Here is a 25,582-nt window from a genome sequence, read left to right on the forward strand (position 1 = left end):
GACCCCAGTGTGACCGACAAAACTGACCACCCTCAGCTTTGCTGATATTGATCAACCAAATTGAACGTGCATATGCCTATAACTCAAGAGCAGTATGTCATAAGTAGGTCGTACTATACTTTTTTTCTGAATCCTTGAGACGAGAAGAATACTTTAAGGGCTGGGGTATGAACGTTTGGACAGTATTTATTGTGGGACATTAGAGCACATCAGACATATCGAATTGCATTCTGAATACGAAGAATGTCATTCTGATATCAAATAATTTTGATTTTTGAAATTCGCAATTTAATACACATTTTATGGCAAATCATTAAAAATTGATATTTTTGATATTTAACAGTACTTGAAGTAAACTTTATAAATCTGATGATTTATACTTAAAGTGTATGTGGTGGGATGAAAAGCCGACGATCAATTGAAAATTTTGACATTTCGTATTGAAGATATGGATTTGTTTTCCCAAAACACCAAAAAAATTAGGTCTTTTAGGAAAAAATCCATATCTTCAATATGAAAGGTCAAAATTTTCAATTGACCGTCGGCTTTTCCTCCTGCTACATACACTTTAAGAATATGTCATTAGATTTATATAATTTACTTCAAGAACTGTTATATATCAACAATTTGAAAAATATCAATTTTTATAATTTGTCATAAAATTTGTATTATATTGTGATTTTCAAAAATGAAAATTATTTGATATCAGAAAGACATGCTTCGTATTCAGAATGCAATTCGATAGGTCTGAGGTGCTCTCATGTCCCACAAAAAAAATACTGTCGAAACGCAATAAACGCTCATTTTAGATCCCTTAAGGAACCTTCAATATTTACACGGAGGGAGTGGGAGTTTTGTAGAGGGAATCCGAATATTTTTGTGGTCTTGCGGGGGTAATCTGAATTTTTTTACTTGAATCATGAGGGCATAATGTTAGCTTTAAATGGGAATTTTTTTGACGATTTTATTGTCAATTACCACTCCACCTCCAGCGTAAATATTAAACGTTCCCTGATGAGGCCCATACACGATCAATTTTATTGATCAATATTGGGGACCCTAGAGCCAGGAGTGGATGCAAATGTTCCCATTGTACACTATTGATGTTCATGTGTACCCACTCTTGTATCTAGGATACCCACTCTTGTATCGCAAACAATCATGTTCTACTACATGTATAGTATAGATGTTTCAATTCATATTTAACAGTACAAATTCTGGTATACAGCTTGAAGCGTAATCCTAAACGCTTTGTTCAAGGGTTGACTAGCCCGACACAATTTGAGTGCAAAATGCCGATACCAAAATGTAATTCCAAACAAGATTGCTTTTGAGTTTCAAGATAACCATAGAAACTTCTGATAGAATACTCGACCGTTCTCAGGTTTGCCGCAAGGTTTCCTTCCACGAACGTGTGTCTAGCCCAATCAGCTCTATTATTGAAGGCCGAATTAAAAAGACAAGTTTGCGTATGACGTCCTGTCAACTAGACCAAAATGCCGTACTGCGCAGGTCAGCACCCAATCACGTCGCGCCTTTGCCCTGACGTCAGACGCAAACTAGTCTTTTTAATTCGGTCTTTAGATATAAGTACATTTACCTCTTGGTATAAAGTGTGCATCTAGGTTTCAACTTAAATAGTACATTATTAAACATACAAGGTGTACTCCGTAATCGAGTTTGCCGCAGGTTTTTTGCAAGGATTTACTTCTAAATGTTTCATGGTAGATTTAAACTGTCATCTTATTTAGTGTACTCTAAATCGGGTTTGCCACGGGGCTTCATACAATAATTATTGTTACATACTTTACAAGATAACTGCCGCAATAAAAGTCGAATACTAAATGTACTTCTAGGCAATGGTGTCATGTAACAAATGTGTATTTATTTATTATTTTTTTGTTAATTGTCATATTCGCCATAAAACGATACAATGTTACAATTGAATAAAAACATTTAGGTGAAGATTATAATTTATGTTCTATACTAGTATTATTATGTCTTTTTGAACCTCAGATAACTTCTTCCATATAGCATCACGACAGTTGTAAACCTTTTAAACCATATCATTGGATTATAAATTACAAATCTATTTCTTTCGTAATGTGGCAACAGTGCTGCATGATAGAATCTCCATCAATCCAATTAAAGGCTGACAAAATATGAGTCCATGTCGCCTACGTTCGCATCAATTCATTTTCTTCACACATCATTTTGGGCAAGGTCACTAGCAGTGTAGCAGTCTTTAAATGTAAAGAGTAGTGGAAAAGACAAAGGGACAAATAAGGATGGGTTAAATACAGATAGAGAAAAGGGTCTTAACCTCTCTTCTCCATCAATATAAGGATGGGTTAAATACAGATAGAGAAAAGGGTTTTAATCTCTCTTCTCCATCAATATTTAAGCTATCCTTGGTTGTTAATTAATAAAGTAAATAGTAACACCAGGAACAGGAAGAAGAATTTGGTTGGAGATATATGCTGCCCACCACGACAAAACAAGTTCGTTGCAATTTTGATGTTTGGAATAAGAGACCGCACTATAAATTGCTCAAGTATTGTGTAATAATCAGTAGTACTCAATGGACTGTTAAGGTTATTAATTATTTTAAACTGTTGTGATTTGGTAGTTCACAGCATCTTACGAATGGTAGTGAGCTTTGGCAAAAACTGCATTGCTCAATTCATAGCGAGTGTGTAGAAGAATTAAAATATCACAGATATACTTTTATATGTGCTGCGGTTCTTGAGTTACGTTGTAAAGAGGGCTGAAACAACAACACTTTTGTAAAACGTACATAACTCATTAACAACAATAAATTAAGCAAGTTTGCAAAGTATGCGATTTGTAGAATGAACTTTTGCAAAACATCAAGGTGTTATATTTCAATAATATATTGATCTAGATAATGAGAATAGATTTTTAGGTTGCTTCGACCAACAATACCTCGTCTACCCTTAAGTGTAAAATACCACAAGTTTTGTCAGTTAATTTATTATGTCATGGTTTTCTGAGGTAAATGATGTAATTAACCTGTTTTCACATGCTGATATCTAGCTCTTTGGATATTTCATAGTGTAACCAAATAAGTCAAATATATAAAAAGTCCTTTTTGCCGAAAATGTCAGATAACTCGTTTAAGCATGTTGGGGCAGCATGAATGTGAGAAATGTAATATAAGAACAGATGATGCGAAATGATTAATATGATTGTTGAACTAAACAGCAGGACGAATATGGAGCTGAAGCAAAGCGCTGCTGAAGCAAAAACATAGTGAAGTAAAATTTGAGCCACGGACCTGACTGATTACAGCAGAACTAACAGAGCAAGCAGGGGTATACATTTATCCGATGATCTAGGAACTATCATTGACAGGGAACCAAAATACAATATGAAATGATTTGGTACCATGTGATGTCCTCTTTAATTACCTAGCATCGTAGTTGAGTAGATAATACTACATTAGCAAGCAACTATACAGAGATGAGCCATAATGCGAAACGCAATGTTTACCATGCTTACTTAAGTGACTTAAGTGTTTTATAATTAGTCTATGCCATTTGGCAATCAACACTATACTGTATTCGAAATGTTGCAGACACAAATGAATGATTTAAGGCAAAACATTTTTGTATTAAGGAAATTGCTTTTCTATGTTTTCTTAAATAACTGCTGGTCTTTTCAATTCAGTAAATGTTTGCCTTCCAAAAAATGTAAAACAGCATGACTTGCATTTCGCAACGTACTACATGAACAGGAGAAAAACCTTTTTAGCCTTTAATATGAATAGCGATATGCATTAATGATTAACGAATAACGTGCGTCGTCTGTATCAAAGTGTCTCTTTTTTATCACTGCCGTGTATAACTAAATGCAGCTTTAAGGTTAACTTCTTATAATAAATTGGTAATTGCTGTGGGAAATGAAGTTATATATATCATCTGAAAACATCTAATCACTTTGCATGTACATGTGCATGTATCTATATGGGTATAATAACATGCCACAAGCTACAACTTTACGATGTTAAGGTCATATAATCATTAGGTGAACCATTTGGATTAAGTGGATAATGAAACTACCTTAATTCTGAAAAAATATAAAAGATATAGTTTATTAATGAATAATCTAGCTTTTCTATTACTTCTTGTATCAAAAGTGCCTTTAATTGCCGGGGTAGTGTTCCATTTTATAGTTTGCTGTGTTTGATTTGATGTTGAGTGGTTAGAGAGAGTGAGGTTGTCAATATTGAGCTCATTCGCCATCCTAACTACACCATACATATTTATATATCCGTCATACTCCAGACAGATCAGAGTATTTCAAAAAGGCTGGTATATTTTACTGCACGAATTTCAAAAATCGTTGCTGACATAGGTCACTTGAAGTCATGACTGTTTTGTTGTTGTTGTTGTTTGTTTGTTTGTTTTTGTGTTTTGTTTTTGTGTTTTTTGTTTTTTGTTTTTTGTTACAACTGTCATGTTTTTGTTTTTACAAAGAATTCTGATTTAATAGGTTAGAAAACTTCAGTTTATAATCACCAAAAGCATAAGATATTTAATAACATTGACAAATATACTATCGCAACATCACGATAAGTAATTTCATCTGAAAAATCATATGTTCCACTTATTAAAAAGGTGTCCAAAAATAAAAGATATAATATTCTAGGAAACTTCATGGCATAAATCATCGCTAATGCTATATCAATATTTAAAAATATACTTAGACAGACTTGCTTCGAAGAACACTAAAATGTAACTCCATGGGCTTTATGCAGTTGTAATTGATGTAAGATATGGCGTCGGTAAATCAAATCTTCTTACTAGGAGAAACTGATTTGATAGTCTAGAACAAGTAAGAAATATCGCAAATTACAGCTTTTTGTCACAACACAACTCGGCAAGCAGAGACGATACGTCTAACAAAACCTGGGCCCATTAAGTACACTTTTAATCATATCACTTTACCTCAGAACCTCGGGTCATAAAATTATATTTCTGAAATGTTTGATGAAATTGTATCCAAACTTAACTTGTGCATAAGTTATAAATCATTACTTGAGAGAGCTAGAGTTGTGTTGATCAAGTGTTTTTAAATTTATTATTTCTTGATTCTATTTTATACGCATTTACCTTGTGTCTGATGGAATTGGTAAATCACAAACCCTAATTTATAGTTCAATTGCTAGCGATGGATAATTACTGATTACTGATTCTACTCACCAGTATCACTTTAACGGTAATCGACTTTATACCCAAATAGATGGTCGTGACATTTGAAAGCAAAAAGACATCAAACCGATTGTAGTCTCTGCTCGTTACACAGTAAAGATATATAATGCATGATGCATTTCAATATGCAACCTGTTGAAGATAATAATATATCTGTTATATTATTTGACATTTACTGTCCTAGCGATCACTCGACATACTCAATTAATGTACTCCAGTTGATGTTGAGGCAAGATATAATGTAGTATAACTATCATGAAGAGTCCAATAATCGTAATTTAGAACTGAGAAGAAAATGTTTTTCCCCGTGTAGATCACCTCTTTCGTGTTACACCAACAAACAAAACACTGTTTGAAATTTGAAACTCAGCATAATTACTAAAACTCCTGTATTCTGTGGGTTTGTCCTGTATTGACATGATCACGATCTCTCTAACTGTCCCATACATCTACCACAATCATGGACCAAGTTCAGTAAGTTTCTAAAGTTGACATTTTATTTCTTGTAATCATTTACCAAAATATTGTCTGTGAAAAATATTATTAAAACTTAGTAACCTTTAAATAAAATAGACATGTATCTTAAGACTTTAAAATTGTATCAAAGTACATGTATAATATGTGTCAAAATGATTGGTACCCATCAGATTCCAGCGACTATAGACATGACTACCACATCAAAATGCAACATAGGATCAGCATAATTTGATAATTAATGTCATAAAGAGTTATATAACAATAAAGTATGGTCATTTCAAGAGGATCCAATGTAGCATTTTGAAGGAGCAGGCATTTCAACAATGACGGGGACCAATTATTTTGAAGCAGCTGGTATAATCAACCCAACTCATTGTATACTATTCCTCCTCGCTGTAACAAACGAGTCTCAAAAGCGATTGATTCAATATTAATATTTTTCAATGTTATCATTTCCTGTTATTTAGTACTACAATTAATAATTATAATCAAGGCTACATTGGGTTGCCTCCATTTACCTTGCTTTGCTCTTATTAATGCCATTATTTTTGGTCCACATTATTATGATTACCATACCATATCACCAATGTGATCTATTTTGATATTTAAAGATCATATATACATTGCCCGCCCTTTTGGAAACCAATAAGTATGTAAAGGCAATGATACTACCATCTGGTTACGTAAAGCAATATTTGCTTTCATCGGTGATATTATGTTATGAGCTTAAATCTGAACACACTAAAGACACCCACCGACTTTATCGACATGTTTTTCTTTTTGGGAAAATATTATAAACTGTACTATCTTTCTCTGGTAGAGGCTGAAATGTACCAGTAAATGTTAATCGTATTTGCTAATACTTGTTAGGTATACCAAATTCAGTTCGGAACCTCTAAAATACCACTATGTTAAGATGACATTGGATTTTAAAATTTTCAATTGCATATTTCCTGAACATAAGTATTTGTCATACAGTTTGTTATTTGAAATAAGTAAGAAATACGTACTTGCTTTGTTTAAACACATACGTATGACTGCATGTTCATTGTAATTTGTCTTAATGGGTTGTAGATGCAGTCGCAGCTAAATTTTCATTAAATTCTGTCCACGAGGAGCTAAATCGTCATGTACAGGTTGATTTTGGAAACATTTAACAGAGTACGGTCCCTCCTCTTCTTCCTTCGAATAAAGCTGATGTTTTCATTTTATGTTTACTTCTTACTTAGCGAGGTGGAGGAGAGAAACTTTGTGGAAGTCTTTCACACCTTTCATATCAAGAGAGTGCATTCCAACTTATTAATTAATAATTCAAACAAAATTTACACAATTCCATCATCTGTTGACGTTTAGAAAGGCAAGGAGCCCATGTTCCACCAAAAGTCACCCCGATCATAAGCCTAAATACTGTAATACGCGCGCACATTGTCCCAATAAATCGTTTTTTGAAGTTCGAAGACTTAACATGTACCGTACAGTTTCTCTAAAAAAAACCCGGTATGTGTATTATATATCTCACCGATAATACCGGGTCAAGATAATGCAACCGGGAAATGTTTTCGTCAGTGCCCCCCCCCGCTACGCCCCTGATGTAGGCAAATATATTGAGTACAGCGTCTCTAGTTGCCTGTGTATTTTATATACCTGTGGTGTTTTTTTCTGGCTCTGTATCAATCACTTATCTATTACTTCAAAGATTTTGTAAATTATCAAACATATTTATATAATACTACATCAACATCGGGGTTTATTGCTATGTTTCAAATGATCTATAAATACATAGGCGCCGGAAATAAGTGGCCTCGATGATCGAGTACATGTCATATGTCACAACCTGAGTTCACCACCTGAAATTCCAAGTGTTCAATCAATATAAACTGATACTACAATATAGTTGTTTTTACTATTGAAGGTATTGACAAGTTCAAATAGTTTTTCGTTCATATGGCTATTTTGAATCTTAATTAAAATATGCATAATATGTATAATCACTCCTGCATTGTTGTGATCTTGTTTGTTTTTTAAAACTACAGCTCTTACCTTACAAGGAGTATGAAAAAATCCTAGCTGATGAAAAACCACGGTTTGGACCTTTAAACTGGACCTTTATACAATCATAATGTAAATATAGAGCTCTTTAAACGTTTTAAATATATATATTACTTATAAGCTAGTGTCAGTCAGCAGATAAATTAATTTTTGACACAAATCTCCACCTATATATCAGAGTACACGTAAGTTTATTAATTAATTCAGCTGGTACCTCATGACCTTGACTCTTTCGTTGATTTGAGCATAACGTTACTTGCACTTTCAGTAGCTAAGGCGAGGGCATAGGGCAGATTGAGTGCTTCTACCGGAAGCGCAATTTCTTTTTCCAACCATAATGGGCCGCAATGCGATGGAACATAGTACACAAGTACATGGTGTCCCAATAAAAACACAACCCTCATTGCGCCCTCTTTTTCCCCTATTTCTGAAAGGTTAATCAAATATATTTTGGAATGTAAAGAAACCTTTATTTGTTAGCTTTCATATCGGCTCACAACTGTTGAAGATGTGTTCTTTTCAAAAAATGTACCATTTTTTCACTCTGTCCACGGAGGAGGTTTAGCTACTACAAAGATTGAAAAGGAGTACACGTACCATGCATGAATATCAAGCATTCCTCAATGATAATTTTATAAAATAAACTTTATTTAGGGATTGGGCTTTACCGGTGGGCCTATGGTCATGGATTGTGTTAAGTGTCATTACTTGTCGGCAAAATGGATGTGGGATGGGACTTCTCTTGCTATATACTCTGTGCTGCTTTGCCCTCTACCTGGTTACCTCCTTTGACGAATACAGGATTCAGCCCTGGTCCTCATTGCATCAATTGCATTACGTACTCTCCTTGTGCGCCGTATACTTGCGAATGCACCACTAATACGGCGAAGATGTTTAGTGATCCTCGCTCATAGTGAATGCTTTCCAAAACCTAATGATATTAACTGTCCATGCCATTAACCGTGTTTCATTTTAATCGTTGATGTAGCCAAACCTCATCCATGGACAGAGTGAAAAACGGGTACATTTCCTAAAGCGGGCATATCTTCAAATATTGTGAGCCGATTAAAAAAATTGTTTTAGTTTATTAAAGCTAACAATTTAAGGTGTCTTTACATAGCAAAAAGTATTTGATCAACTGTTCAGAAACATGAGAAAAAGAGGACGCAATGAGAGTTTTGTTTTTATTGGGGCACCCTGTATATGGAGCTAGATATAACATAGGTTTATTGCGGTTTATTACCATGATCATTTCCTCTTTCTTAACAAAATAAAAAGATATTTATTAGAATCAAAATTCTACTGTAGTTTAACCGGGGTTTGAACTCACAATCTATGGATCCGTAGTCCACATGATATACCACTATGCTACGAGTTGTTCTGCAAGAGAGGCGTTTGTTTATCATACTAATCGATTACGAAAAAAAGTGCATATATTCGATATAGTATGACCAGTATTATATAATTATACCAATAAATACGTATATAATTAACCCTAACCCTAAACCTCGGACTATGCGGTTATATTAGTTATATTATGGCCCAATATGGTTGCAGAAAGAAATTAAGCCTCAAGGACGGATCTACCCTTGGCTGGCCATCTCTATCTACCGGACAGAATTAGACTAAAATAACCCTCTAAAATCTTCTTTGTAGCCCTCTCAATGCTCTGATTTTGGGCTAAAGTAGCGTAAAATTTCAAACAGGGTGAAATAGACCTCTGTTTGCGCGCTTCGCGAGCAGAGTTAAAATATCACCAGGATTCTTTTTATCCTTCCGTCCTTTACAACTGTCCTGTTATATACTATTGCAACACAAGTGCATAATAATAATTATTGTATGTATTGAAACCGAAAATTAACACATAATGCTTCATTGTACTATGTTGTTGTTTAATTGTTTGTTTGTTTGTTTGTTTGTTTTGTTTGTTAGTTTTATTTGTTTTGTTTATTTTTTGTTGTTTTTTCCTTGACTCAGCTAGTGTAGCCACTGACCTTTATAACTGAAATTTAGGTTAAGTATGTTTCAAGAAAGGTGGAGTGACTGTATCCTATATTTAATAAATCCTGGTAGATGTGACCAGTGAATGATCAAAATACATTAGATGCATTAGCTGCATTTTTATTGCTTAAAATATTTTTTGTAAATCCACCACATGAGATTCACCTGGAGGTTGTTGCTACTGCATCAATTTTGTGTGAGGGGAAAATATGTTGGCACACATGTTTATTGAAGATTGCATAGCATGTGATGCATAGTGGCCTCAGAAACCGGTTGCTGAAACGATGTATCATAACCTTCTTCATTTAATGTTAATTAATCATTCACATAAAACCGAAATGGTTTTTGAATTACTGTCAGTTTGAGGTAATCCCTTGAGAAATAAAACAGTTAAGTGTATGTACATAATAACCACCAATCGTTAATTCAGTGCGTACGCTACTCTTGAGGTTCGAATTGTCATGTATTATATATGATAGTAAACGTCGAGCCATTAGTAGAAAGCCCGTTCAAATTAATTGCTTTGCCTTTGCCACTCCGGTTGTTTGATCAAGCTAAGAGACTGTATAATTATTTAATATGAAATATACATATGGTGTTGTGCGCAACACAATTCTGAGGATCAATGCTTTCTGTCAAGCAAACCATATATATTGTGCTTTGTATTGTTAATCAAATAAAAGTAGTTCCCCTTTTACTGATCGGTACCTAGATTGTGATAGACTCGATTTATCTTCAATTGCAAACCGTGAGTCAGTTTGTGTTATTTAAAATACCCTGGATGTTTTCAGCAACAGTTGAAATAATATTTGAATTGTTTTCGTACGTGCCCATCAATGATAACAGGTGTTAACAGCGTCAAGGTATAAGCTAAGATGTTTAAATTCGAGCAGCTTATTTCAATAACTCTTTTAAACCTTTTGTATAAGCAAGTCGCCTGAGTATAATTAACCGAGTCTAGTCGCTCAAGTGTTTTAATAATTTCAACGAGTTTGATGACATTCAGGAATTGCGTGTATGATCAGATTGTGATAGCTCTAATTGCAGCATCTTAAAGGCTCGTGCAACACATTGGCAAGGCTTTAGCCTCGTCTAAGAGCAGAATTCCTGAGATAAGCGACCTTCTGACTTGAACTAATTACTTCATGTGGTAATATCCTTAGCTAACCGCTATCAGAGGTTTATTTGAGAAACCTTACCTCTGACCTACTTACCAACAGATCGAGATGATATCAACATTGATCAAGTACCGGGGAAGGGGGCACTTTTCAATGACCAGCGGGTATTCCCGTACAAAGGATAATTTTCAAAATGTTTCCATAATTCGCCGGGATAATTCGTAGGTTTGACACTGAGGAAGCATCTAGTAATGCCATGCGGGCACTTGTGTTATCCATGCAAGATAGACTATATGATAACGCCCTTTTGTCTGGCTGTTGAAGCATCTTTTTATAACTGGCTTTGTGTGAAGAGAAAATTAATAATTTACTTGCTTACATCTTGAGCGATGTATTATCAAATCAATGCGTATACGTCTTCCGGTTACTTTTGGAAAATTCATGTTCAAGGATGTTAAAGCCTTCCCTGCTGTACATGATACCATATATGATAATAGTTCAGTCCCTCTTCGGTTTGACTCCAGGAGTTGTCCTGGCTAATACTTCCAGTGTTGTAACATTGTAACATCCTCCCACCATGAATTACAATAGTAGTTTGTAATAAACAACATAACTGAATAATCTGCAGCAGTGTCCTGTAGACATTGTTACGTGGCATGGTGCTTATTCCCTATATATGTGATTAACCTAGCCTGAACTGGCTTAGCCTGGTCTGGTATTAAAGTACTTTGTATACACCCCTCTACGATACGTATTTCGCATCATCGAGGGATTATGTTAACTGCAGGCCGCAGGTTGGTCATCGTCCACTTCAATGTGTATTTGAAACAGTGTTCGTACAATGATATTGGTAATGTAATTGTCTTGTCTGTTTCAGGTAATGTTCTTTTTGTTGGTATTTTCAGGTAAGCACTTGTCAAAAAGAACATTCTTTTTACATTTGGAGGTGGATAGGGTGGTGAGCTGATGTTAATTTGTGTGGTGCTTCCAGTAAAACAAAGGCAATACACGGGTTAAGCAACAATTCAAAAAACAATTTGTTTGAGTGTATTCCCTTTATAAAGTGAATATCAAGTACGTTGCTAAACTTAAGAGTGCACTGTTAATGTCTGTAAATGGACTATTCCCGAAAATATATTCACACCCCCTGTAGAGGAGTAACATTTCAATCAAAGAAATGTTTGAATCCCCAGGTCTGCTTTCTAAAACGACTGGAATTCCAGTTGCAAATGTCACTTGAAGAAGCCTGGAAATCAAATTAAATGAAGGAAAAATCACGTAAATGTCCAAAATGAGCTCTCAAATTGAGGATTTCTGATTTTGAACTATTATTCTGCTGGAATTGTTCGCCTTTTACACTTTAAAAGTATGGATTTCCAATAGTCGCGACTGGGCAAAAAGTTCGGACATCCGAACCCCTCTATAGGGGGTGTGCATCTATTTTCTGGAATAGCCCAATAGTGCACAGACGGTGATACTTCAACAAACCCAAGCTCCTACTGAATTGAATGAAAGATGCGACGAATAGAACACCTGTTGTTTGTTATCACGCCAATCTATAATATAACGTTTCTACATAATAAATCAGAGTGATTCACTAATATAAAGAATGGTCTCATCTGTCGCGGTACCCTGTCGTAGTCGTATTCCTGTATGTCTGATTCTTGGTAACTCCCTTGATGTGTCCAGCGTCATGTTCTTGTGAGTCAAGAATAAACCATAGAAAATCTAGCTATAGCACTGAAGAGGGTAGTCAAAATGACACCCATTGCAATGTACCATAAAACCAGAGATTATGTCAGTACAATGTTCCATACAGCTTACATTCCAGTACATATATGATGTATGAATAATTGATTAAGCTGTTGACAGGAAAAGAAGGCTATATCACGTCTGTTTATCAAATAGCGCTATAATATATCGTGTGTCAAAATGCTTAAACGTCTATGACATCTATGAAAAACTTATACTAAATAACATCATGTTAGCATGTTTGGCAACCTTTATAATTACTAAAGATTTAAACTTTTTCCTACTTAAAAAAATGGGGGAGGGGATTTTAAAGTGACATGGGTCAGTAGAGCTGTAACTGCCGAATGCCCTCAATGAATTTATCTCCTAATCAGGCTTTAATGTTGTTCATAATTTTAAATATCTCGACACTCTCAGCTCAACCGTTAGACAATAACAAATAAGATAAAAATATTTACACCAGGTTATTTCCATGAATAATACGAACGCAACAGCGTCACCTTGAGGTACTCGAATGAAGTTGAATTCATATTGATCGAAATATTTTCCTTTCGATCTGTTTCTTTCCCCTGCCGCCTTATGCCAGTCGGCAAATAATTTTTCGGGCCAGTGAGCTGGATCTGAATGGGAATGGAGATATATATATATATATATATATGACGTGGCTGTAGCTATGTGGCCTTGTGGTTGCGTGCATGGTTGTGGTCACATAAAGGGCTATCTCATTTTTGGAATGGTTCCCAGAGAACTTTTCCGTAAAAATCATCTATATCACGAAATATACGGGGTTTTTTTTGTCTCTGGGTAGGAAAAACATGCTACGTGCATTTGCCACTGTTACCTATTTGGCAAATATGGAGCAGTAACAACACATCAAATCATTTTTATTTTGCAATGGACCGAAAAACTAGCATTTAATTGATTGAGTTGTATTAAATAATGTCTGTTATGTCCTCTGAAAAATATTTTAAATGTTTTGTATTTGTTACCTAGATAAACGTGAAAGTGCATATAGGATGTTTTTGCCCAAGGACGAGTTACACATTTGGCATGCATACGCAGTAACCACGGGTAACAACGACAAAAAAGACACAATCATACTAATTTAACCCAGTTGGTTTATTTTTCACACAATATTCAAAATTGACTTTATTTTATAACATCTTGGAGAATAAGGATCATAAAATTGTGTCTTGGAAAGTTCATATTATTCACATCACACTTTGGTTTTATTTTGTACACATATATGTAAATATCTATAGCATTAATCTGTTTCTACTACTTAGCTTCAAACATATTAATTGTTAAATTCCTTTATATAAACAGGTTACTATATTCAACGTTTCGCATATTGTTACATCTACCCTGTGAATGCAGGTAGTATAATTATTTTATCCGTTACAGCAATTGCCATAACCATAATGAGAATATGTAGATACCTGAAAATCAGTTTCATCTTTGGAATATTCTGATAAAACAGCACGTACGATAGATTAGAAACAAGAAAGATCAAGACTAATCCCACTTGAAGAGGAAGCAACCTCTAAAGAACAGTAAGGTTTATTTAGACTAGCACCCTCTACCATTAAGGTAGTTTTTATCAGACACGGCGATATGTCAATAAATTAATGTTTCTCAGCTGCCTAGTGTATAGTAGGTTTTCAGTTAATTATGTTCTATTTGAGCAATTACAAACAAATTTTAAGATCTTAAAAAATTGCATAGCAAAGGTATAAACGTTTATATTGTTAGATATAAATGACCTGATTTGCGAAAAACTTATAATTATGACAATTGTCAAAAAATTAAAGTAATTACTGATTTTTTATTATACGGCAAGTATTCACAAAGCACACAGATTACATATTAAGGTCCGTATGCACCGGGTTAGACTGGGTCTAAAGTTAGACTTGGTCTAAGTGGAATTTAGTTCCATCAGGAATGGTCCTTTACTCTTATTTCCTTCCTAGAGTAGCTAGCAAATTCTAAAGCTTTAAATGCAGAGTTCAAAAATAATACATAATAACTTAAGCAAATGTAACTTGGACCTTGGACTAAATTCTACTTAGACCAGGTCTAACTTTAGACCCAGTCTAACTCTTTTGTGCATACAGACCTAAGGGTCTGTTTCTTTAAATTACACATTATGTACGTTACCTTATATCAAAATATTTTAAATGCTTAAATCTTCAAATAATAAACGAAGTCATTCTTGTCTATAACACACGTAAGTGTGCCAATTGGCCATGGTCATCATGGCCGCCTTGCACTAGATTGACAGGATGTTTAAACCGGCACAGCATCATTATTCAAATTAAAACAAAGCCAATAATAACATGTCTGGAAAAAATTAGTTCATTATCAGTATGCTTTGACTATATTATACGGATTTACAAAACGCACGTGACCAATGGGCACGACATACCAAGACCAGCAAGCGTGGCCAAATCATCGTGCCATTGACCACTATACAGAAAAGGATAGGAAATCTTTAGATAAATATCATCACATTTGAGTATTAATTGAATAGCAAAAAATGGGGGATTACGGATTTGTAATAATGTTATCAGAAATAACATTTTGAAAGTATTTGCCGACGGAAAAAGTATTTATCGACGGAAACGTTTGTAATACAATCACAAAGTTGAACAAAATACACAATTTTGCTGCAGAGTAGTCTCGTGTTGTTTGCATTCAAATGTACAGGAAGTCCAACCGATGTGTAGAAGGTCACTTCCAGACTTACTGTCAGCAAGCTGTTATGGCAGCGCGGAGGTGGTCACATGCGTATTTTTAAATATAATCAAAGCAAACTGATTATCTCAATCATTTTGCATAGAATTCCGTTGAGAATGTAGCGTAAAGAGAATCAGAATTGAAATAATCATGATATTTATACTCTCTCTTGCAGTTCCTAAAAATATAACTTTAGCGTGATAATTAAACTATTTGAATAGCTATTACAAAAATACTTGCAACATGAAATAAGAGTTAGTCCTAAAGCGATATCAGCATTACAAATTCCCAACGCATTGTGTCATAGTTTGACAGCTGAACTCTGACATATCAGAAAAAAATCTTAAATATTTATTGATTTATCAATTATTGTAAAAAAATATTATTTTTAAATAATCATTTTTTTAATAAAATCTCTTTTTAACATATTTTATAACCCAATATAACAGATTCGAGTATCCAATTTATCCCAAAATGCATTGGGAATTAAAATGCTGAATTCACTTATTTATTACAAACACTTCGAAAAGAAGACTTCGGATTTTCTTAATATTTGCCATTTTACTTTTTATGGGACTTTAAAATAACCATATTTATAGAATAATGTTTGGCCTTTTAGAAATATAACTCTGAAATCCATAATATTTATATTCTGGTTATAAGCTACAAGGATTGTTTCTTTACAATAACATATTTCTGTATTCAAATTTACCATAACATGATTAAAGACACACAAAAAGCACAAAGAGGTGAACACGATTTCGAAGAAAGACGGTTGGGTGGTATCTTTTAAGGCTATCTGCACCACATTTTTGATCCAGATTACATAGCTTTATTGATTAAAAGGGGCATACAATATTTTAAAAGTAAATGATGCCATATTAACAGCCATATTAGACCATCACCTCTTAGGATCACCCTTCCGGCCAAATACTAGTGTTAGAATTACACTATAGCAAAGCGTAGTATAGGTATTTAAAAAAAACAATCAATAGAAGACGCAGAGTTTGAATATAATTCACGTAGAAAGTGATCTTTCTATGACACAATTTTGCACCGTTTGAGTGAAGTGAATTAATCAAACCGAACAATAGCGAACTCCGTCACTTTAACCCTCGACATTTGCCGTAACAATCCAATATAGGGAATTTCTTACAACGTATGTAACATAATCTGCCTCATATACTTTGCTTTGAAAGAATATCCAGAATGGCAGTGTAGAAAGCCCCAAAAGCTTATTATATAGCTTAGAATTGCTTATAATATTATTGTTTTATAGTCATTATCAATATCCTAGGCAAAGAGCACTGATGGTTTAAAGGTTTGGAATTGTAGCTTGGTAAGGGTTTTGCTTTAATAGTTGTGTGTGACCTTCGATAAGACTAGAATGACAACAAAATATGCATGTTCGTGGTATCGCCATGCCACATCTTTGTAAAACGGATAACTTTTGTTCTGTATGCATGGTCACAAGTGAAGATTATAAATTCATAGTAAGCACGAAATTAAACCTTTGCCCTCTACAGCTAAGTTATAAATCTTTATTGTCTGATTACATTTGTATTTCACCATGCCTATAGTTATTTTAATTAGAAGATTTGAAACAAGTAAAAGACAACGACATGTATCTGATACTGATCGTAATGATGAAGCTTTATATTCTAAAAATACAGTACAAGTAAAGAACGGACATTTATTCAACATGCCATGGAAGAGAAATGATTTTATATCAATGGAAAATCTTACAGTACCAAGCTGATTAAGTACCAATATTTAAACCTAAAACAATCATGCATCTGTAAACTAGAATAATATAAAATGTTACGAACAAGATAAGTGAAATAAACACTCTTGGGTGAAATTAATAACAGTTTGGATGAGTACGCGGTAAGAACGTTGTTTGAACATAAATTACAACACTACCTTGTTTTGTTCCTCTACTATAGTCATACTATATACCCTTTTGTAAGCCCCTTACAATTCCCCTAGTCGTTGATACCTTCTCCATGTTCAAGTACATAAACCTATTTGTGCCAATTCTACATATTCCAACGTGATAAAGAACATAATAAAACCAGACACGACGCGCTCAATATAAGTATTCTCAATGTCGAGTGATCTACAGCAAAAAAAAAGTCATGGCTTTTATAAGCATATCTCCACGATGCCTTATCGACAACCTCAAGCATTTTCATGAATACTATTCGATATGCAGTATCAATTGCATCTGCACTGTGGCATAATGCCCATGATAGCAATCTCTACAACGCGTGTACTGTTTTATCAATTGTGCATTTTTGTATCAGCTTGTATAGTATTTTATTTTACCCTTTGCCCCTCTGTCATAAAAAGAAGATTGGCTTTACTACGTTTTTAGTTGATTTTTAACAGCCGAAATGAATTCAATTAAATTTCTACTTTCGATTATATACAACATTGTACTAGGAACACTTTTTTTTATTCAAACTTAGGGACGGCTTCAAAACTAAACTCTCATTTGCCCGCCGGTTCCGCCCGGTTGAAAAAACAATGGATTGCGGCTCGACCGCCATCAACCGGCGGTCGAGTTTAGAAACCGACCCTTACTTATCATATTGCTGTGGTAGAATTTGTACCCCGTGTAACATTATTTTGTAAGAAATTTTGATGTGGTCTGGCTAAACCAAGACGTGTAGAGAAGAATTTAATCAAAATTCGTCACCTTCAATAGTAATTGCAATAACTGAATGCACAATGCTGCGCCGGTATAATCACGAACATTTGGAAATAAAATAATTTCTCTCAGGATATCGCAAGCAAATAATGTCTATATACACCCGCACACAAAGAGATACGTGAGACACCGCACGGGGCCAATTAGTCGGCAGATGTAACATGAATTTGAGGCCAATACGCGTATCAAGTATGCAGGGTGTCAATGTCGTTACCTCCTCAGTTATCTTCATTTTATATTTCTTGGTATCAACAAAGCTTACACTTTTTAAACAGCAACACACTGCTGACTTGATTATTTTTATTAGTATATTGCCGTGATACTAGATTGAGTGCTGTAACACTTTTATTCATTTTCCTTTCTAGGTAATTTGATTTACATCTCAGAGTCTTTTCTATTTTTCACATAATTTGTCCTTGAGGAAGAATTGAAGTCTACTTGATGTTCAGCACATGGAAATGACACACCGTTTATGATTCATGTTAAAGCTACATTACAGCTTGTACAAGGGAATTACATACCAATGTTCATGGTTTGGGAATTTTACAATGTGTAAAACAACGTCTTAGCTGATAATGACACATGCGCTGTAACAAATATGCTGTAAATTCATGTAAATTTCCTGCAGCAGAGTTGCAGGAATTGTTCTGTAAAAATGCTGTGTATAAATACCTAATTTTTAGTAAGAATATGGAATTATTCATAATATTCTCATTTACGCAGTTATACAGCAGATTTTACGGATATTTGCTCTGCAGCAAGAATTTTCCATAAAATGACATAACATTGTTTAAACAAGTAAAGCTGGTAGATCATTACTACAGGTTGGAAATCTTTTCTTGTTTCTGTTTCTGGTTTCGGAGATTACTAATGAACCAACGCACTTCTAATCGGTTTGTTTGTTTGTTTGTTTGTTTGTTTGTTTGTTTGTTTGTTTGTTTGTTTGTTTGTTTGTTTGTCTGTGTGTTTAATGGCCTCTCGGCGTAGATACACACTTGGGTTCTGATGGAACAATTAGGCTCAAGTAAAACGCGGAATCAAGGCTAAAAAGCTATTTAAGGTATAGTAGGTCACTCCTTGCAAATCTAGTGAACATTTATTGTTATCCTCTCGAGCAAGTGAGAAAAAAGTTCATAAATCATATCTCAACTTCCGCATACTTAACTACCAAAACTTTCACTTCGTAGACGCAGTTTGCCTTTAACTTTGTGCATCATAAACTCTGCTAAGCCTGAAGTATCACCTGGGAGAATATAACGCAAATTCCAATCCATCAACGTCAATGCTAATCAGATTTCAGCACCTGTCCTCTCCGATTCTAATTCATGACAAATATACCTTTTTTGCAAGCACATGATCAATATTTTTTATCTGTGACATTTGATGATTCTTGCTATTTTTGGTTAACCATCTATACTATAAAAGGCGATTTATTGTACTTTGTGTGACTGAGATGAGCACTGATAACTCCTGTTATACAATACTGACAAAGTAAGGAAAGACACACAATGATTCAAATGGTATTGAAGTGTACCCAAACCTACTATCCTCTTTCTCTCTTCATATGATATTTTATAATTCATAGAACTATCGTTGCCCTTCACCTCTTCACCTGACCCTTTCCATATTCAGTCCAAGAGAGTGACAAATGTGGAACATGAACATTGCATAATTATAATCATAGGACAATGGCTGGGACCAGTCAGTCATGTTTGAGCCTGAATTGGCAAGGTAGCCAGGGTATGAGCATTCGCCGTATAATGCTTTGATGTAACATGATTAACTATCATAGAAATAGGTTATAATAATTTTTCAATATAGCGCCCTGCACTACACGCAGATTGCACTCATCACCTGTGTATGTCTGCAATCATAGATTGAATGCAATACCTCTCTTTTCAAAAAGTTTCGATTGATCAGCATGATATGGATAGAATTACGATCCTGGTTGTTTATCCATGTTCTTTGACATTTATGGTCATCAACGCACAAGTGCAAAGTGAACTTCACTGCGATATATTCAAAAATTGTTTAACCTATTGATAAGATAGTTAATCCTGTTACATCCTCACTTCTACGGCGAATACATATAGTACGTACATGGGCCATATCCGTTACTATGGTAGATAACCTTCCAGTTTGTTTACTCTTAGGAGGCATAGCCAAACAATTTGGTTAAGTCTTAGGAAAAGCGTCTTTCACTTCCAACACAAAATCAATTCATTTTAGGACAACCCATCAGGCTCATTGAAAATCTCAGTCCAGTAGATAGTACTCTTTTTATTGCTGATAAAATTGACAATAAGCTGCCATTAAGTTTCAAATTGCTTGTAAGATACAATTTTCATACTGCCTCGAATTAGATATCTTGTCAGCCTTTTGTCACACCAGCGTCCAGATTGGAATACCTCAATGCATTCGGCTTAATTGAGCATGTATGGAATGTTATCCGGGTGTGACTATGATTGCGTCATCGCTATATACAGCCAAGATGATTGACAGTGGATATCGTCATACTCGCAGCCTCGATTTATTTGATCCTTTTTAAAAACAGCCAGAAACGTATTAAACCGTGACCATGTTATGTCACGGCGAATATCATCATTGAATCTCACATCCACGTTTTCTTCGGCGTTCTCCATTTTCATCAACATCATCATCAACATCATCATCGTCTCTGTGCCCGTTTCTCAATGCGTTAGCGCTAACCTGCATCAAATCACTTTTAGGCTAGGGCGTCTAGCATTCGGAGATATCACACCGCATGCATCACTATTACGCCTTCGTAGTGATAAACCACGTGTTGATTGTACGGGGGAAGAAGAGGCACTAATTTTCCGATGCTGCGAGGGTGTCATTTCACTTGGAAGTCGCGCATTTTCAAACAAAGCTTGGAAAAGCATGTCAACGTTTAGGTGGTCACGTGCTGATGCTTCTAAGCAGGTACAACGACGAGCTGATCCTATTGAACGACGCACATCTTCTAATTTGACCTCACGTTCTTCAACTTTGTCACTTTTATTACCTGCTATAACCATTGGTACTGCTTTTGGTCCCTTATTACTTCGCTTGATATCAATAATATGTTGTCTTAGTCTTAGAACTTCTTGAAATGATTCTCTGCTGTCCACACCATACACCAGTAGAAACACATCACCTGTAACAAAAAAAAATACAATATAATTCTTTTAGTATTCAGTATTTACACTCTCTTGAAACTAAATATAGCACTAAACTTTAATTTACTCTTAATGGCATTCTAAAAAGTCGAAAAACAGTGCTAACTTCGTCAAATAGGGAGCTTTACAGTGTTATCACACGCAGGTAAATGCAACTTTCTGTGTGCTTTAATAGTGCAAGGTATCGTTACAACTTGATCCGACATTCAATGCATATCGGAAGTTAAATGTAATTTGTCAGTACACACTAATCCCTCATTTCATTGCTTTAAGGAAAAGGAAAACACATTTAAGATAGATTAGCTTTATGGGGCTTTGTCTATTGCTGTTACTATAGTTATATTTTTCAGTAAATGCCACATACAAATTTGCATTTTTGGATTCAACTGGTTTTCCAAAATCCTGATATAGTTGAGTCAGTGGACATTTTTTGAAAAGAATCAAAATCAAATCCTTCAAAAATCGGCGGCTGATGAGTTTTCAAGACCACCTTTTTGGGCGGTCGATCAGTTCCCTATACCCACCTTACCCGACCATATCCCTATACCTCATGTGCGGAACAGGCTGTGACACACTTCTAAAAAGTTGAGTTAATCCCCCCACCCCGCCGTTGAGACTAGAATTAAATATGTTCAATGAATTTGGTCTTAAGTAATAATAATTTGCAACTTTAATCATTGCTTTTTACCTTAGAAAGTCGTGTAATATATGGTCACCTGTAAGTTTTAAATACTTTTCCGCTTAAGGTTATAAGCAATACTAAATTAAGCTTAGGTTTTCTGGTACAGAATTCGGTTACAGTCTTAAATTAGATTAAACGGTCCGTATATCGCATTCCAAGAGTTTCAACGGCGTCCACTTCATCACTGTCTTCATTCACCAATGGTATTTAAAGGTCTCATTTCCATTGATCGATTATTAATCGACCCGGAATATAGAAATAATTTGATTTGTCTCAACATTCACGCTTCTCATAGATAACCGAGTCCATTTATTAGCTTGGGGAACCGACTCGGATATGTTGCAATAAAACTTTGCATTCTTGTGTCTATAATTAATTTCAAAAATGATTGTCAAATGGTCTAAATTATATTCCTTTTGTCACGCTGCTATTTTCAAAATTTAAATTTTAAAAGATTACAAGTAAAATGTCTAGCATCGTTTCAGTGGCTCTTCAGATCTGAGGCAAACAAAAGAAATCTAACCAAGATTTACGCATTAGTGGCATTCAGTATAATAACATTACCTCGGTGGCCTTTAAATTTTGACACTTGAGTCTACCTGTTCTAGTACACTCCAAACACTCTATTGGTGGTATAGATAATAGTGGTATGCTCCGTCGCAAAAAATGGGGTCGTCTAGAATACTTGAGTATCTAGGGATTACTCAAACCTAATAGATGGCCTCATTGACCTATTTTACAAGATGTGTTTTAAATAATTCAGTGAGAGTCTGTTCTGTTAAGGAGTGTTATGTGTTTCGGAAAGGGGATATTGACAGAATTGGTTAATTTATAGCTTCTAATTTTAAAAATCGATAGATAGTTTATTATTATTCATTCATGGAATTAAAGGTTAATGGCCCGATTTAAATATATGAAGTTTTCTACTTGATTGAATGACCTTACCACCAATCCCCATCTGTGAAGTTTTACGCCGTACCGGTGTTTCAATTCATTTTGGTATGAGAGCTAAAAATGTAATTTTCTAGCCCCATAGGAACACTGTGGTCGACCAAAGAGGTGCACATTTTTCATTCATAACATCCAAACTAAATATCTTTGAACCCTGAAATTTAACAGGGTGAATGAAAAAAAAAAATCTTTCTTTTGATACCAACATTTTTACCACTTCCGGTAAATATTGAGTTCTGGAGATGTGGCTATTAGCGACGTTGTTTCTGACCTGATTCATTGCAATACATACGTTCCACAATAAAATTTGACTTGATCGTACAATATAGAAAATTAGCAACAAAGTTAACAACAACGAAAACAATACCAGATCAGGTATTGTGCCACGTATTCGTATACACCGTCTCCTTTGAATTTAAAATATTATTTTTGTCTTTACTTCGGTCAACACTTTTCATTTAACTTACTTGTATCAACGATATGACTAAAAAAATATTTTCACGACTATAACCATTGGTACTCACTTTCAATTCTTTACTTAAAACTTATAAAGTACATTATGATCCTTCCTTTAATTCAGATAACACCTTTCCTTTAACTCTATCTCACTTGTAGAGAATGTGTGAAACTACTCGGTCATTGTGCTATACGGTGACTGGAACACTTCATAGGTACATATCAAATGACTCCGGGTATACAGAATAAGTAACTAGATTGTTGGGGTACATCGTGGACTATTTCCATACGGGACATACCCTATTCCGTCAGACAGAAGTGCCGAGAACGGTAGGTTTTGAAATGTAATCCGTTAACAATACCTACAAGTTGTCCCTCTCCCCCTCCTTCCCTTCCCGCTTCCAATGCTCTCTCCCCTCTGTTTCTCTTTCTCCCTTACCCTTACCCCCTCCCCCCTCTCTCACACACACACACACATACCCTCTTTCCCTGGCGATCTCTTCTATCTCTCTCTCTCTCTCTCTCTCTGTTCTCCAATAAATAAATTGAATAAAAGTTAGTTTAAACCAGCTTTCTATGATATTGATCTTCCGTCATGCGAAATGCACATAAATAGAGCTGTGTATAATAGTGTTTATATCACTGAAGTCATAATCTGTCAAGTGCCTATTGTAGATGGTTCGTCGAAGTTATTCGTTACCAATTCCTCATCGTTTTGGCATAATATTGCACTTTAAATAAAACCCATATTACAGCATCCTGGTATATTGAAGACTATATACTACAACCAGTTTTATTTACGAGGGGTATCCCAAAGTTTTGAAATCACCCAGAAGTGAAGGAGCTATATCGATGAAATTTTGTCAGTGTAATTACTAATCCTTATGTACATTATGGTCCAAAAATGGTCTCGTATTAAAGTATTTTTACTTTCTTTACAGGTGGTGCTAGATGGGCAGTAGGCTCCATGCTCTTCCACATCAAACTTTTTATCCTGTACATATGCTGTTCAAGTGGAGCATGTTGTGCGCTTGTATGCTTGCAAATCAACCAATGTGCGTTAATACTCTTTTGAGGTTTTGCACAGTACCGGAAGAAGAAGAAGAATCGGCAAGGGCCAAATACAAAATTTAATCCAAACAAATCCTGATATGCTAGCGCATTATATAATTCATTCATTCATTGGTTTATGTATAAAATATACAACAACGTAAAAAACATATTAATTACAATAAGTACAAAAGAAACACAAACTATATATATGGCGGAAAAGGCAGGAAGGTCAATAAGGCCTGAGAATTGTCTTTCCCTGACGAAAAAAACCCAAAACAACGATGTTATGAAACGAACATCCAAATAAAAGGCTATAACAGGCAAATTACGGTGCTCAATTGTATAACACTGAAAGCTGTGTCAACTTTATTCGTATCTTTCAAATTCTTCAATAAACCTTGTACTGAAAATTGCAAGATGGCACAAATGATCATTTGCCGTAGCAAATTCTTAATACCTAGTTACCAAGGATTGCACCTTCTAAGAATGCAAACATTGGGTGATATTTTATAAAGTAAACACATTTGCATGCCAACTAAGGAATATGCGACGTATGTTTGTTTTCAGTGGATGATCACTTCAAGAAATATTACTAGTTATACCATGAGATGTGCAACCCTGGCTAAACAAACATTAGTCATCGAAGTGTATTTGTTACCAATTCCTCGCCGTTTTGGCATAATCTTGCATTATAATAGAACCCACATTACAACTTGATCTATTAAATTAAATAAATACTACTACATACAACTGGTTTTATTACTTTGCTTTTGTGTTTACTGTTTTGCTTTTGATAGGTTGACAAATTAATACCCATGAACTTTATTAAGAATGTCGGCCGAATGAAAATGTTTGGATCCGCAATGGCCATTCAAAATATTTATCGAAAAAGTTCGAAATAGGTTGTTAAAAAATCAACCTGAAATAATTGGTGCAAACTGCAAACAATATTTCAAGCAATAGAGTTACACTTTTTTGCACACGTCATTGAATTTCAGTGAATTAAAATCACGTTATTTTTACTCGATTGTAGTCAGTGGTGCTCGATCATGCAGTATTTGATACACCAACGAGGTAAGTGAACCATAAAGTAGTGATATGACACTGGGTAAAACATGTAACAGACAACTGCAAGTTCAGTCCTAAAGTAAGCACACTCAATTTGCACGATGCCTCGTTGA

General features: G+C 34.9%; 2 protein-coding genes across 2 annotated transcripts in view; both read right to left on the reverse strand.

Moving 5' to 3' along the window:
• Positions 1–17,375, reverse strand: part of LOC140163482 (GTP-binding protein Rhes-like) — a 42,497-nt gene extending 25,122 nt beyond the window's left edge. Inside the window, exon 1 of the mRNA XM_072186797.1 lies at positions 17,346–17,375. Within this exon, the coding sequence (XP_072042898.1) occupies positions 17,346–17,375 (30 nt within the window). The remainder of the gene's footprint in view (positions 1–17,345) is intronic.
• A 2,240-nt stretch (positions 17,376–19,615) lies between these two features.
• Positions 19,616–25,582, reverse strand: part of LOC140163483 (GTP-binding protein Rhes-like) — a 31,477-nt gene continuing 25,510 nt past the window's right edge. The window contains 2 exon segments of the mRNA XM_072186798.1: positions 19,616–20,806; positions 20,809–21,237. Coding sequence (XP_072042899.1) covers positions 20,682–20,806; positions 20,809–21,237 — 554 coding nt within the window. The 3' untranslated portion in view covers positions 19,616–20,681.

Source organism: Amphiura filiformis, chromosome 11 (genome assembly GCF_039555335.1).
Source record: "Amphiura filiformis chromosome 11, Afil_fr2py, whole genome shotgun sequence".
In the NCBI taxonomy this organism is placed as follows: domain Eukaryota; kingdom Metazoa; phylum Echinodermata; class Ophiuroidea; order Amphilepidida; family Amphiuridae; genus Amphiura; species Amphiura filiformis.